The 14,979-nt window shown below is 47.3% G+C and overlaps 1 protein-coding gene across 1 annotated transcript in view; it reads right to left on the bottom strand.

Annotated features, from left to right (window-relative positions):
• Positions 1–14,979, bottom strand: part of LOC106601007 (SH3 and cysteine-rich domain-containing protein 2-like) — a 56,462-nt gene that overhangs the window by 20,826 nt on the left and 20,657 nt on the right. The window contains 3 exon segments of the mRNA XM_045715013.1: positions 12,535–12,635; positions 12,637–12,750; positions 12,752–12,894. Of these exon segments, the coding sequence (XP_045570969.1) occupies positions 12,535–12,635; positions 12,637–12,750; positions 12,752–12,894 (358 nt within the window).

Genomic DNA, 14,979 nt, shown 5'->3' with positions numbered 1-14,979 from the left:
ACCATAGTGTCTACATCACAGCAGAACAGTCCACCCCAGACCCTGACCATAGCGTCTACATCACAGCAGAACAGTCCACCCCAGACCCTGACCATAGTGTCTACATCACAGCAGAACAGTCCACCCCAGACCCTGACCATAGCGTTAACATCACAGCAGAACAGCCCACCCCAGACCCTGACCATAGCGTCTACATCACAGCAGAACAGTCCACCCCAGACCCTGACCATAGTGTCTACATCACAGCAGAACAGTCCACCCCAGACCCTGACCATAGTGTCTACATCACAGCAGAACAGTCCACCCCAGACCCTGACCATAGCGTCGACATCACAGCAGAACAGTCCACCCCAGACCCTGACCATAGTGTCTACATCACAGCAGAACAGTCCACCCCAGACCCTGACCATAGTGTCTACATCACAGCAGAACAGTCCACCCCAGACCCTGACCATAGTGTCTACATCACAGCAGAACAGTCCACCCCAGACCCTGACCATAGCGTCTACATCACAGCAGAACAGTCCACCCCAGACCCTGACCATAGCGTCTACATCACAGCAGAACAGTCCACCCCAGACCCTGACCATAGTGTCAACATCACAGCAGAACAGTCCACCCCAGACCCTGACCATAGTGTCTACATCACAGCAGAACAGTCCACCCCAGACCCTGACCACGTCTACATCACAGCAGAACAGTCCACCCCAGACCCTGACCATAGTGTCTACATCACAGCAGAACAGTCCACCCCAGACCCTGACCACGTCTACACCACAGCAGAACAGTCCACCCCAGACCCTGACCATAGCGTCTACATCACAGCAGAACAGTCCACCCCAGACCCTGACCATAGCGTCTACATCACAGCAGAACAGTCCACCCCAGACCCTGACCATAGCGTCTACATCACAGCAGAACAGTCCACCCCAGACCCTGACCATAGCGTTAACATCACAGCAGAACAGTCCACCCCAGACCCTGACCATAGCGTCTACATCACAGCAGAACAGTCCACCCCAGACCCTGACCATAGCGTCTACATCACAGCAGAACAGTCCACCCCAGACCCTGACCATAGTGTTAACACCACAGCAGAACAGTCCACACCAGACCCTGACCATAGTGTCTACATCACAGCAGAACAGTCCACCCCAGACCCTGACCATAACGTCTACATCACAGCAGAACAGTCCACCCCAGACCCTGACCATAGCGTCTACATCACAGCAGAACAGTCCACCCCAGACCCTGACCACGTCTACATCACAGCAGAACAGTCCACCCCAGACCCTGACCATAGCGTTAACATCACAGCAGAACAGTCCACCCCAGACCCTGACCATAGCGTCTACATCACAGCAGAACAGTCCACCCCAGACCCTGACCATAGCGTCTACATCACAGCAGAACAGTCCACCCCAGACCCTGACCATAGCGTCTACATCACAGCAGAACAGTCCACCCCAGACCCTGACCATAGTGTCTACATCACAGCAGAACAGTCCACCCCAGACCCTGACCATAGCGTCTACATCACAGCAGAACAGTCCACCCCAGACCCTGACCATAGCGTCTACATCACAGCAGAACAGTCCACCCCAGACCCTGACCATAGCGTCTACATCACAGCAGAACAGTCCACCCCAGACCCTGACCATAACGTCTACATCACAGCAGAACAGTCCACCCCAGACCCTGACCATAGCGTCTACATCACAGCAGAACAGTCCACCCCAGACCCTGACCATAGCGTCTACATCACAGCAGAACAGCCCACCCCAGACCCTGACCATAGCGTCGACATCACAGCAGAACAGACAAATGAAGAACCCCAAGCCCAGGGGATCTCACCCCCTCTGAGCACCCCCCCCTGTCAGCCACCCTGATAGCCCTCCTGACAACCCCCCCACACCCACTGAGGACATACACAAGACACAGATTGTACTCCTTATGGTCTCAAACGGGAAATATATACAAGAAAATAAACTTTTTCCAAAACACAGTGCGTCTAAACTCTGGTGTCCAAACACCCAGCGCGCCCTAGTCCTTCTGTCTGAGAACCAACTATGTTCACATAGCTACATAATAATACACACAGGCACAAGCGACCTGAGAACACAGCAGGAAAGGGTGGCCACAGCACTGAAGGGAGTGATTGAAAAAGCTTCATCTACTTTCCCCAATGCACAAGTGGTTATATCCACCCTGCTACCACGAAAAGACTTCCACCCTGCTACCATACAGTGGGTAAACGCAAGTATTTCTCGTGACTGTGCCTCAAAACCAAATGATTACCTGGCCCACCACTCCACCCTGGACTTGAACAGCCTTTATGACCAGGTCCACCTATAGAAGGCAGCAGTGCCCACCTTCGCCCGGACCCTAAAGGACATCGCTCTCAAACGCAGCCCCAACACTTCACACAGGAGCAACAGATCAATAGACACCCCGCCCAGACCAGCGAGACACCCCCCCCCCCCGTCCTACACATAGAAGACCCACGCCGAGACCACATCCACATCCACCCCCACCCCAACCAATCAAACCCACCCCCCAAGTCAACCATGCCACACCCTCAGACCTATGCCCCTCCTGCCCACCCCATGCACCCCACCCCCACAAAGAGGGCCTCAACATGGAAGTCACACATACGCCCAGGCAGTGAGCGGGCAAACAGGCCCAACCCCCACTCTTACACTAGCCCAAAGCAATGGCATGTACCAGATGCGCAGCATGCTCTGCTCACACTTACTGGCCTGTGGCCAAACTGCACGATCAACAACATTGGACACTTTATGGAACACAAAGCCTTCACTATCTCATCCTGGAATATCCAAGACCTGAGGTCATCTGCCTTTGGCCTAAAGACCAGGAACCTGGACTTAATCAAAGAAATCGGAAATACAGACATTGTCATCCTACAAGAAATCTGGTGTAGAGGACACGGACCCACTGGTTGCCCTCTAGGTTACAGAGAGCTGGTAGTCCCATCCACCAAACTACCAGGTGTGAAAAAGGGAAGGGACTCAGGGGGTATGCTAATTTGGTATAGAGCAGACCTAACTCACTCCATTAAATTAATCAAAACAGGAACATTTTACATTTGGCTTGAAATTCAAAAGGAAATTATCTTAACAGAGAAAAATGTCCTCCTGTGTGCTACCTATATCTCCCCACTAGAATCCCCATACTTTAATGAAGACAGCTTCTCCCTCCTGGAGGGGGAAATCAATAATTTCCAGGCCCAGGGAAATGTACTAGTCTGTAGCGACCTAAATGCCAGAACCGGACAAGAACCTGACATCCTCAGCACACAGGGGGACAAACACCTGCCTGGAGGTGACAGCATTCCCTCCCCCATATGCCCCCCAAGGCACAACTATGACAACATAACCAACAAAAACGGGTCACAACTCCTGCAGCTCTGTCACATGCTGGGTATGTACACAGTCAATGGTAGGCTTCGAGGAGACTCCTAAGCTAGGTACACCTATAGCTCATCTCTTGGCAGTAGTACTGTAGACTACTTTATCACTGACCTCAACCCAGGGTCTCTCAGAGCATTCACTGTCAGCGCACTGACACCCCTATCAGATCACAGCAAAATCAGTCTACTTGAACAGAGCAATACTCAATCATGAGGCATCAAAGCCAAAGGAACTGAGTAATATTAAGAAATGCTAGAGATGGAAGGAATGTAGTGTGGAAACCTACCAAAAACAATTACGCAACAACAAATTCAATCCCTTTTAGACAACTTCCTGGACAAAACATTCCACTGTAATAGTGAAGGTGTAAACTTGGCAGTAGAAATTCTAAACAGTATATTTGACTGAAGAAAATGAACAACAATGACAAATGGTTTGATGAAGAATGATAAAACATAAGAAATAAATTGAGAAACCTGTCCAACCAAAAACATAGAGATCCAGAAAACCTGAGTCTATGCCTTCACTATGGTGAATCGCTAAAACAATACAGAAATATCCTACAGAAAAAGAAGGAACAGCACGTCAGAAATCAGCTCAATGTAATTGAAGAATCCATAGACTCTAACCACTTCTGTGAAAATTGGAAAACATTAAACAAACAACAACACGAAGAATTATCTATCCAAAATGGAGATGTATGGGTAAACCATTTCTCCAATATTTTTGGCTCTATAACAAAGAACAAACAGCAAAAACATACACATGATCAAATACAAATCTTAGAATCAACTATTAAAGACTACCAGAACCCACTGGATTCTCCAATTACCTTTAATGAACTACAGGACAAAATAAAAACCCTCCAACCCAAAAAGGCCTGTGGTGTTGATGCTATCCTCAATGAAATGATCAAATATACAGACAACAAATTTCAATTGGCTATACTAAAACTCTTTAACATCATCCTTAGCTCTGGCATCTTCCCCACTATTTGGAACCAAGGACTGATCACCCCAATCCACAAAAGTGGAGACAAATTTGACCCCAATAACTACCGTGGGATATGCATCAACAGCAACCTTGGGAAAATCCTCTGCATTATCATTAACAGCAGACTTGTACATTTCCTCGGTGAAAACAATGTTCTGAGCAAATGTCAAATTGGCTTTTTACCAAATTATCGTACGACAGACCACGTATTCACCCTGCACACCCTAATTGACAAACAAACCAAAACAAAGGCAAAGTCTTCTCATGCTTTGTTGACTTAAAAAAGCCTCCGACTCAATTTGGCATGAGGGTCTGCTATACAAATTGATGGAAAGTGGTGTTGGGGGAAAAACATACGACATTATAAAATCCATGTACACAAACATGTTTTCGGTTAAAATAGGCAGAAAACACACACATTTCTTCCCACAGGGCCTTGGGGTGAGACAGGGATGCAGCTTAAGCCCCACTCTCTTCAACATATATATCAACGAATTGGCGAGGGCACTAGAACAGTCTGCAGCACCCGGCCTCACCCTACTAGACTCTGAAGTCAAATGTCTACTGTTTGCTGATGATCTGGTGCTTCTGTCACCAACCAAGGAGGGCCTACAGCAGCACCTAGATCTTCTGCACAGATTCTGCCAGACCTGGGCCCTGACAGTAAATCTCAGTAAGACAAAAATAATGGTGTTCCAAAAAAGGTCCAGTTGCCAGGACCACAAATACAAATTCCATCTAGACACTGTTGCCCTAAAGCACACAAAAAACTATACATACCTTGGCCTAAACATCAGCGCCACAGGTAACTTCCGCAAAGCAGTGAACGATCTGAGAGACAAGGCAAGAAGGGCCTTCTATGCCATCAAAAGGAACATAAAATTCGACATACCAATTACGATCTGGCTAAAAATACTTGAATCAGTTATAGAACACATTGCCCTTTATGATTGTGAGGTCTGGGGTCCGCTCACCAACCAAGAATTCACAAATGGGACAAACACCAAATTGAAACTCTGCATGCAGAATTCTGCAAAAATATCCTCCGTGTACAATGTAAAACACCAAATAATGCATGCAGAGCAGAATTAGGCCGATACCCGCTAATTATCAAAATCCAGAAAGAGCCGTTAAATTATACAACCACCTAAAAGGAAGCGATTCCCAAACCTTCCATAACAAAGCCATCACCTACAGAGAGATGAACCTGGAGAAGAGTCCCCTAAGCAAGCTGGTCCTGGGAGTCTTTTCACAAACACAAACAGACCCCACAGAGCCCCAGGACACCAACACAATTAGACCCAACCAAATCATGAGAAAACAAAAGGATAATTACTTGACACATTGGAAAGACTTAACAAAAGAAACTGTGCAAACTAGAATGCTATTTGGCCCAAAACAGAGAGTACACAGTGGCAGAATACCTGACCACTGTGACTGACCCAAACTTAAGAAAAGCTTTGACTATGTACAGACTCAGTGAGCATAGCCTTGCTATTGAGAAAGGCCGCCGTAGGCAGACCTGGCTCTCAAGAGAAGACAGGCTATGTGCACACTGCCCACAAAATGAGGTGGAAATTGAGCTGCACTTCCTAACCTCCTGCCAAATGTATGACCATATTAGAGACACATATTTCCCTCAGATTACACAGATCCACTAAGAATTCGAAAACATACCCAACTCCCATATCTACTGGGTGAAATACCACAATGTGTCATCACAGCAGCAAGATTTGCGACCTGTTGCCACAAGAAAAGGGCAACCAGTAAGGAACAAACACCTTTGTAAATACAACCCATATTTATGTTTATTTATTTTCCCTTTTGTACTTTAACCATTTGCACATCATTACAACTCTGTATATATATATGATGACATTTGTAATGTCTTTATTCTTTTGGAACTTCTGTGAGTGTAATGTTTACTGTTCATTTTTATTGCTTATTTCACTTTTGTATATTATCTACTTCACTTGCTTTGGCAATGTTAACATATGTTTCCCATGCCAATAAAGCCCCTTGAATTGAATTGAGAGAGAGGGGAGAGAGGGGGAGAGAGATGAGTGGTTAGAGAGAGAGAGAAAAGAGAGAGAGGGGGGAGATTGAGAGAGAGAGTGGTTAGAGAGAGAAAAGAGAGAGAGAGGGGGAGGTTGAGAAAGAGAGTGGTTAGAGAGAGAGAAAAGAGAGAGAGAGGGGGAGGTTGAGAGAGAGAGATGGGGGGTTGAGAGAGAGAGGGAGAGAGAGACAGAATGTAGAAATAAACAAGGTTGGCATGTGATCAAAGCAGGTTCCTGTTTGATGTAAATCTCATCTCAGTCATCCAGAGAGGGTTGATCAAGCACTGCCCTACTTCTATTGTGCTGGCACTGCCTGCTGAACTAAGCAGTGCATTATCAACAGTTCCTCTCAAAACATGGAGAGACTGACAACCAGCTGGAGGCATTTGGGTTCTATTTGGTTTTTAGTCACACCAATTCTCATCAAGCATTGTCTTAGGAACAAGCCTAGTTAGAGTGGAGAAATATTCTTTGTCCTTTTTCTTGATATAATTCGTTTTGCGTTTTTCTTTTATATGTTGGAGAGTGAGAAGACAATCCCTATGTCATTAAGCTGCATTGTTTTGAGTCATCCAAACAATTTATTTCCAGTTCAAGGTTTACTTATTCACTGGTGCCAAAACGAATGTTTAGAAGGATTTAGTCTAGAGCCCTATCCATAACAAAGACGTGGAAACACAAACCAAAAAATACATGAACTGATCTGAATCTTCTATTTGCTCAAGCTCAGTTCTGTTACAAACTGGGAGGGGGAGGAGAGACTGGGAGAGAAAGGAGAGACTGGGAGGGAGAAGAGAAACTGGGAGAGAGATGAGAGACAGAGAATAGAGATGAGAGACTGGGAGAGAGGGGGTGACTGGGAGAGAGAGAGGAGAAACTGGGAGAGAGAGATGAGAGACAGAGAGAAGAGAGACTGGGAGAAAGAGAGGAGACACAGAGAGAGGAGAGACAGAGAGAGGAGAGACAGAGAGAGAGAAGAGAGACTGGGAGAGAGAAGAGAGACTGGGAGAGAGGAGAGACAGAGAGAGAGAAGAGAGACAGAGAGAGAGAGAGGAGAGACTGGGAGAGAGAGGAGAGACAGAAGAGGAGAGACTGGGAGAAAGAGAGGAGAGACAGAGAGAGGAGAGACTGATAAGAGAGAGCGAGAGAGAAGACACAGAGAGGAGAAACTGGTAGAGGAGAGACTGGGAGAGGAGAGGACAGACTGGGAGTGAGAGGAGAGACAGAGAGAGCAGAGACTGGGAGAGGAGAGGACAGACTGGGAGTGAGAGGAGAAACAGAGAGAGAGAAGAAACAGAGAGATGAGAGACTGGGAGAGGACAGACTGGGAGAGAGAGGAGAGACAGAGAGAGGACAGTCTGGGAGAGGAGAGACTGGGAGAGAGAGGAGAGATTGGGAGAGAGGAGAGACAGAGAGAAAGAAGAGACAGAGAGAGGAGAGACTGGGAGAGGAGAGACTGGGAGAGAGAGAGGAGAGACAGAGAGGAGAGACTGGGAGAGGAGAGACTGGGAGAGGAGAGACAGAGAGAGGAGAGACAGAGAGAGGAGAGACTGGGAGAGGAGAGACTGGGAGAGGAGAGACTGGGAGAGGCGAGACAGAGAGAGGAAAGACAGAGTGAGGAGAGACTGATAAGAGACAGAGAGAGACAGAGAGAGGAGAGACTGGGAGAGAGAGGAGAGACAGAGAGAGGAGAGACAGAGAGAGCATAGACTGATAAGAGACTAAGAGAGAGAGACAGAGAGAGGAGAGACTGGGAGAGAGAGAGAGGAGAGACAGATAGAGGAGAGACAGAGAGAGGAGAGACTGGGAGAGGAGAGAGAGAGAGGAGAGACTGGGAGAGGAGAGAGAGAGGAGAGACTGGGGTAGGAGAGACAGAGAGAGGAGAGACTGGGAGAGAGAGAGGACAGACTTGGAGATAGGAGAGACTGGAAGAGAGAGAGGAGAGATTGGGAGAGAGAGGGAGAGACTGGAAGAGAGAGGAGAGACAGAGAGGAGCGAGGAGAGACTGGAAGAGACTGGAAGAGAGAGGAGAGACTGGGAGAAAGAGAGGACAGAGAGATTGGGAGAGCGAACGAGACTGGGAGAGAGAGGAGAGACTGGGAGAGAGAGAGGAGAGACTGGGAGAGAGAAAGGAGAGACTGGGAGAGAGAAAGGAGAGACTGGGAGAGAGAGGAGAGACTGGGAGACTGGGAGAGAGAGAGGAGAGACAGAGAGACTGAGAGAGAGAGGAGAGACTGGGAGAGAGAGAGGAGAGACAGAGAGACTGGGAGAGAGAGGAGAGACTGGGAGAGAGAGAGGAGAGACAGAGAGAGGAGAGACTGGGAGAGGAGAGACTGGGAGAGGAGAGACAGAGAGAGGAGAGACAGAGAGAGGAGAGACTGGGAGAGGAGAGACTGGGAGAGGAGAGATTGGGAGAGGCGAGACAGAGAGAGGAAAGGCAGAGTGAGGAGAGACTGATAAGAGACTGAGAGAGAGAGAGAGAGAGAGAGGAGAGACTGGGAGAGAGAGAGGAAAGACAGAGAGAGGAGAGACTGGGAGAGAGAGAGGAAAGACAGAGAGAGGAGAGACTGGGAGAGAGAGAGGAAAGACAGAGAGAGGAGAGACTGGGAGAGGAGAGACAGAGAGAGGAGAGACAGAGAGAGGAGAGACTGATAAGAGACTAAGAGAGAGAGACAGACAGACTGGGAGAGAGAGAGGAGAGACTGGGAGAGAGAGGAGAGACTGGGAGAGAGAGAGGAGAGACAGAGAGACTGGGAGAGAGAGGAGAGACTGGGAGAGAGAGAGGAGAGACTGGGAGAGAGGAGAGACAGAGAGAGGATAGACTGGGAGAGGAGAGATTGGGAGAGGAGAGACAGAGAGAGGAGAGACAGAGATGAGAGACTGGGAGAGGAGAGACTGGGAGAGGCGAGACAGAGAGAGGAAAGACAGAGTGAGGAGAGACTGATAAGAGACTGAGAGAGAGAGAGAGGAGAGACTGGGAGAGAGAGAGGAAAGACAGAGAGAGGAGAGACTGGGAGAGGAGAGACAGAGAGAGGAGAGACAGAGAGAGGAGAGACTGATAAGAGACTAAGAGAGAGAGAGACAGACAGACTGGGAGAGAGAGAGGAGAGACGGAGAGGAGAGAGAGAGAGAGGAGAGACTGGGAGAGGAGAGAGAGAGAGGAGAGCCTGGGAGAGGAGAGACAGAGAGAGGAGAGACAGAGAGAGGAGAGACTGGGAGAGGAGAGACTGGGAGAGGAGAGACTGGGAGAGGAGAGACAGAGAGAGGAGAGACAGAGAGAGAGGGAGGAGAGACAGAGAGAGGAGAGACTGGGAGAGAGAGAGGACAGACTGGGAGAGAGGAGAGACTGGAAGAGAGAGAGGACAGACAGAGAGAGAGGAGAGACAGAGATAGGAGAGACTGGAAGAGAGAGAGGAGAGACTGGGAGAGAGAGAGGAGAGACTGGAAGTGAGAGGAGAGACTGGAAGAGACTGGAAGAGAGAGGAGAGACTGGGAGAAAGAGAGGACAGAGAGATTGGGAGAGCGAACAAGACTGGGAGAGAGAGGAGAGACTGGGAGAGAGAGAGGAGAGAGAGGAGAGACTGGGAGAGAGAGAGAGGAGAGACAGAGAGACTGGGAGAGAGAGAGGAGAGACTGGGAGCGATGAGGTAGGCTACAGGACAGCTGGATCAGCTGATGCGTTGAAGAAAAAATGATGACGTAAGCAAACACAAGCAAAAACAAAGAGGAATAAAATAGCTTCTGCAATCAATCATGGTGACAGGAAGTAGATTTAGCAAAGAGGAAAAGAGTATGAGAATGTTAAGAGACCTCTACACACGCAGCAGCATATCAAATCAAGGGCACGTGAACACACAAACTAGACTTTCCCTCAGCTTCTCAATCCAATCATACTGTATGCTTTATGTCCAAAAACCAAGAATACACACACGAGCAGAGTGTAATACCATTTATGTGGTACCTCTGCTATTCTCCTGCATAAATTCCAATTATACAGTGAAGGAAAAAAGTATTTGATCCCCTGCTGATTTTGTACGTTTACCCACTGACAAAGAAATGATCAGTCTATAATTGTAATGGTAGGTTTATTTGAACAGTGAGAGACAGAATAACAACAAAACAATCCAGAAAAACGCATGTCAAAAATGTTATAAAATGATTTGCATTTTAATGAGGGAAATAAGTATTTGACCCCTCTGCAAAACATGACTTAGTACTTGGTGGCAAAACCCTTTCTGGCAATCACAGAGGTCAGATGTTTCTTGTAGTTGGCCACCAGGTTTGCACACATCTCAGGAGGGATTCTGTCCCACTCCTCTTTGCAGATCTTCTCCAAGTCATTAAGGTTTCGAGGCTGACGTTTGGCAACTCAAACCTTCAGCTCCCTCCACAAATTTTCTATGGGATTAAAGCCTGGAGACTGGCTAGGCCACTCCAGGACCTTAATGTGCTTCTTCTTGAGCCACTCCTTTGTTGCCTTGGCCGTGTGTTTTGGGTCATTGTCATGCTGGAATACCCATCCACGACGCATTTTCAATGCCCTGGCTGAGGGAAGGAGGTTCTCACCCAAGATTTGAACGTACATGGCCCCGTCCATCGTCCCTTTGATGCGGTGAAGTTGTCCTGTCCCCTTAGCAGAAAAACACCCCCAAAGCATAATGTTTCCACCTCCATGTTTGACGGTGGGGATGGTATTCTTGGGGTCATAGGCAGCATTCCTTCTCCTCCAAACACGGCGAGTTGAGTTGATGCCAAAGAGCTCCATTTTGGTCTCATCTGACCACAACACTTTCACCCAGTTGTCCTCTGAATCATTCAGATGTTCATTGGCAAACTTCAGACGGGCTTGTATATGTGCTTTCTTGAGCAGGGGGACCTTGCGGGCGCTGCAGGATTTCAGTCCTTCACGACGTAATGTGTTACCAATTGTTTTATTGGTGACTATGGTCCCAGCTGCCTTGAGATCATTGACAAGATCCTCCCGTGTAGTTCTGGGCTGATTCCTCACCATTCTCATGATCATTGCAACCCCACGAGGTGAGATCTTGCATGGAGCCCCAGGCCGAGGCAGATTGCCAGTTCTTTTGTGTTTCTTCCATTTGCGAATAATCGCACCAACTGTTGTCACCTTCTCACCAAGCTGCTTGGCGATGGTCTTGTAGCCCATTCCAGCCTTGTGTAGGTCTACAATCTTGTCCCTGACATCCTTGGAGAGCTCTTTGGTCTTGGCCATGGTGGGGAGTTTGGAATCTGATTGATTGATTGATTGCTTCTGTGGACCGGTGTCTTTTATACAGGTAACAAGCTGAGATTAGGAGCACTCCCTTTAAGAGTGTGCTCCTAATCTCAGTTTGTTACCTGTATAAAAGGCACCTGGGAGCCAGAAATCTTTCTGATTGAGAGGGGGTCAAATACTTATTACATTTACATTTTAGTAATTTAGCAGACGCTCTTATCCAGAGCGACTTACAGCAGTGAATGCATACCTTTCATTTCATGCATTTAAAAAAAAATAAAAAAATATGGTACTTTTTTTTTATTTCCCTCATTAAAATGCAAATCAATTTATAACATTTCTGACATGTGTTTTTCTGGATTTTTTTGTTGTTATTCTGTCTCTCACTGTTCAAATAAACCTACCATTAAAATTATAGACTGATCATTTCTTTGTCAGTGGGCAAACATACAAAATCAGCAGAGGATCAAATACTTTTTTCCCTCACTGTAATCCACCTAATGTTTGCTTCACTGTTATCAATATTACATTGTTATTGCTATTGAATAGGAATTAAATGATGTGAGTAACTAATTAAACCAGTCAATAGCTACCTAGTCAGGTGCTGCCTTTGAAATCTGTTCACTTAATAGTCAAGTGGATTCTAGTATAATGGACAGTGGCAGTGACCTCATAAAGTAATGAAACATACCAGCTAGAAATACAAGATCAAGTAACCAGGATAAATGGCTGAATGAAGCAACTAATCCTACATAGACACTGAGGCCTAAGGAGGCTGGTAGTGTTTAGAGGCCTGGGAGTAAAGTAGGCACCTTACCCACGATCAGGTGCTTGCAGAGCTGGCAGTGGGTGGGCTTGCGGAACACGTGCTCCTGGAAGCAGTGGGTCACCTGCGTCACGGGGCGGGCCGGGGGGCGGGGCCTTGGAAGACAGCGAGGGGGAGGGGCTTAGAGACGGGGAGTGGGAGCAGAGGGAGGGGTTGGGGCTGAGTGACGGAGAGAGGGAGGGTGAGCGTTCACTGGCGAGGGGAGAGCCAGGGGGGCGGGGAGGGGGGTGGCGGGTCGGTGATGAAGTCCGGGGGGAGACGGGTGTCACTGTAGGACTTCTGGAAGAAGTTCTCCACACTCTTACTGCGCATCAGGGTCTTAAAGGAGAGGGAGCGTTTCAGACGCTGGAGCTGCAAGGAGGGAAAGAGGAGAGAGGGGAGCATGAGGAGAACATTCACAACAGATATCAACACGTTAGGGATTTAACAGGTACAATAACATGTGCACGTACCAGTTGTTTCCCCTGAGAGGATGAACAAGCAATTTTCCATTGCCAAGTCGTTCCCATAGAACATGTAGTTCCATAAACAAGTGATGCTGACTCACCATTTCATGAAAAACCAACAGCACAAAAGGACATTAGCACTCACATGGAAAATAATAATTTGTGAAATGCCATTTAGTTGGGTTTCATGTAAGGTTGCTAGCCCGTAACCCATTGGGCACAGACGCCAATTCAAAGTCACGTCAAAGTAATTTTGTTGAAATGACATGGAAACAACGTTGACTCAACCAGTGTGTGCCCAGTGGGAAGGCTTTACGTTGAGGTTTGGATGTGTGTAAATAACATTTCCCTGGTTCGGCGGGAGAGAAGCTGATGAAGAGGACTGTTCCAGTTTACCCAGCAGCCTTATCACCAGCTATCAGCAGCCAATCTCCTGGCTCCTTATCTGATTCGGTACCTTCACAGGGCATATTGATGATGTCATCACACCAGCCTACCTCTGGCCCAGTGTCAGTGTGAGTGCTGGGCTTAAATGGTAAAAATACACACATATCACACACACCTATACAATGCAATGCACATATACACACACATACTTTCACACATACTGGGGCCAAGCTTTCTGCCATCCAGGACCTCTATACCAGGCGGTGTCAGAGGAAGGTCCTAAAATTGTCAAACTCCTGCCACCCTAGTCATAGACTGTTCTCTCTGCTACAGCACGGCAGGCGGTACCGGAGCGCCAAGTCTAGGTCCAAGAGGCTTCTAAACAGCTTCTACCCCCAAGCCATAAGACTCCTGAACATCTAATCAAATCTTTTACACTGCTGCTACTCTCTGTTATTATCTATGCATAGTCACTTTAATAACTCTACCTACATGTACATATTACCTGGACTAACCAGTGCCCCCGCACATTGACTCTGTACCGGTACCCCCTGTATATGGCCTCGCTTTTGTTATTTCACTGCTGCTCTTTAATTATTTGTTACTTTTATTTATTTATTTTAGGTATTTTTCTTAAAACTGCATTGTTGGTTAAGGGCTTGTAAGTAAGTAGTATTTCACTGTAAGGCGCATGTGACAAATAACATTTGATTTGATTTGACATATACACACACAGGATTATTCACACAGCATCCTTACCCCACGTATTGTACATGACGTGACTATCATTCATTCCTTATCAGCTCTACTGACCAAGCTGTTCCTGCATGACTGATTAATGAACACGTGTCAAAGCCATCCCTCCTGTATCCTGTCTCTCTGTCTCTCCAACTTGCATTGATTACCTAAATAAATACATGTCCCTCAACTGACTGATGATCTCTCCAGGCACAGGTTGACGTTTATTGTTATGAATCTTGCACTGGAGGCAGAACTGAACAATTTCTGCTAGATGGGCCAGCTGCAAAGTCAAAATTGGCTATTAATGTAAAAATGTATGGAAAATAAAAATGTGTTTTTTACTTTTAATTCAAGGTTAGGGTAAGGCATTAAGATTAGCAGTGTGGTTAAGTTTAAAACCCGATTTTATGACTTTGACTGTGCTAGCTAGTGACCACCGCAGAGCTGCCTCCGAGGCAAGATTTATGACAATAAATGCCAACCTGCTCCTCAGACCAGAGATATTGATACATCATGTGAAGTTAGGTGTTATGGATGGTGCTGTGGTGATGTGTCTGTCACAGAGACACCATAGAGGTGACAGGAGGAAGAAGAGCTAGCTGAGAGAGAAGGGCGTTGTCCTCTCCTTTGTCTGAATCTAAAAGAACGGACCAGGGTAGTCAGACGGACCATTGATCCACCACAGACACAGCTCCCTGCACTCTGCGTGCGAATGCACGTACACACACACACACACACACACACACACACACACACACACACACACACACACACACACACACACACACACACACACACACACACACACACACACACACACACACACACACACACACACACACACACTCGCTCTCTCTCTGCC

This window comes from Salmo salar, chromosome ssa03 (genome assembly GCF_905237065.1).
Source record: "Salmo salar chromosome ssa03, Ssal_v3.1, whole genome shotgun sequence".
NCBI classification, from domain to species: Eukaryota; Metazoa; Chordata; class Actinopteri; order Salmoniformes; family Salmonidae; genus Salmo; species Salmo salar.
Note: the sequence above shows the minus strand (reverse complement) of the source record. Positions and strands in the feature narration are given on the sequence as shown.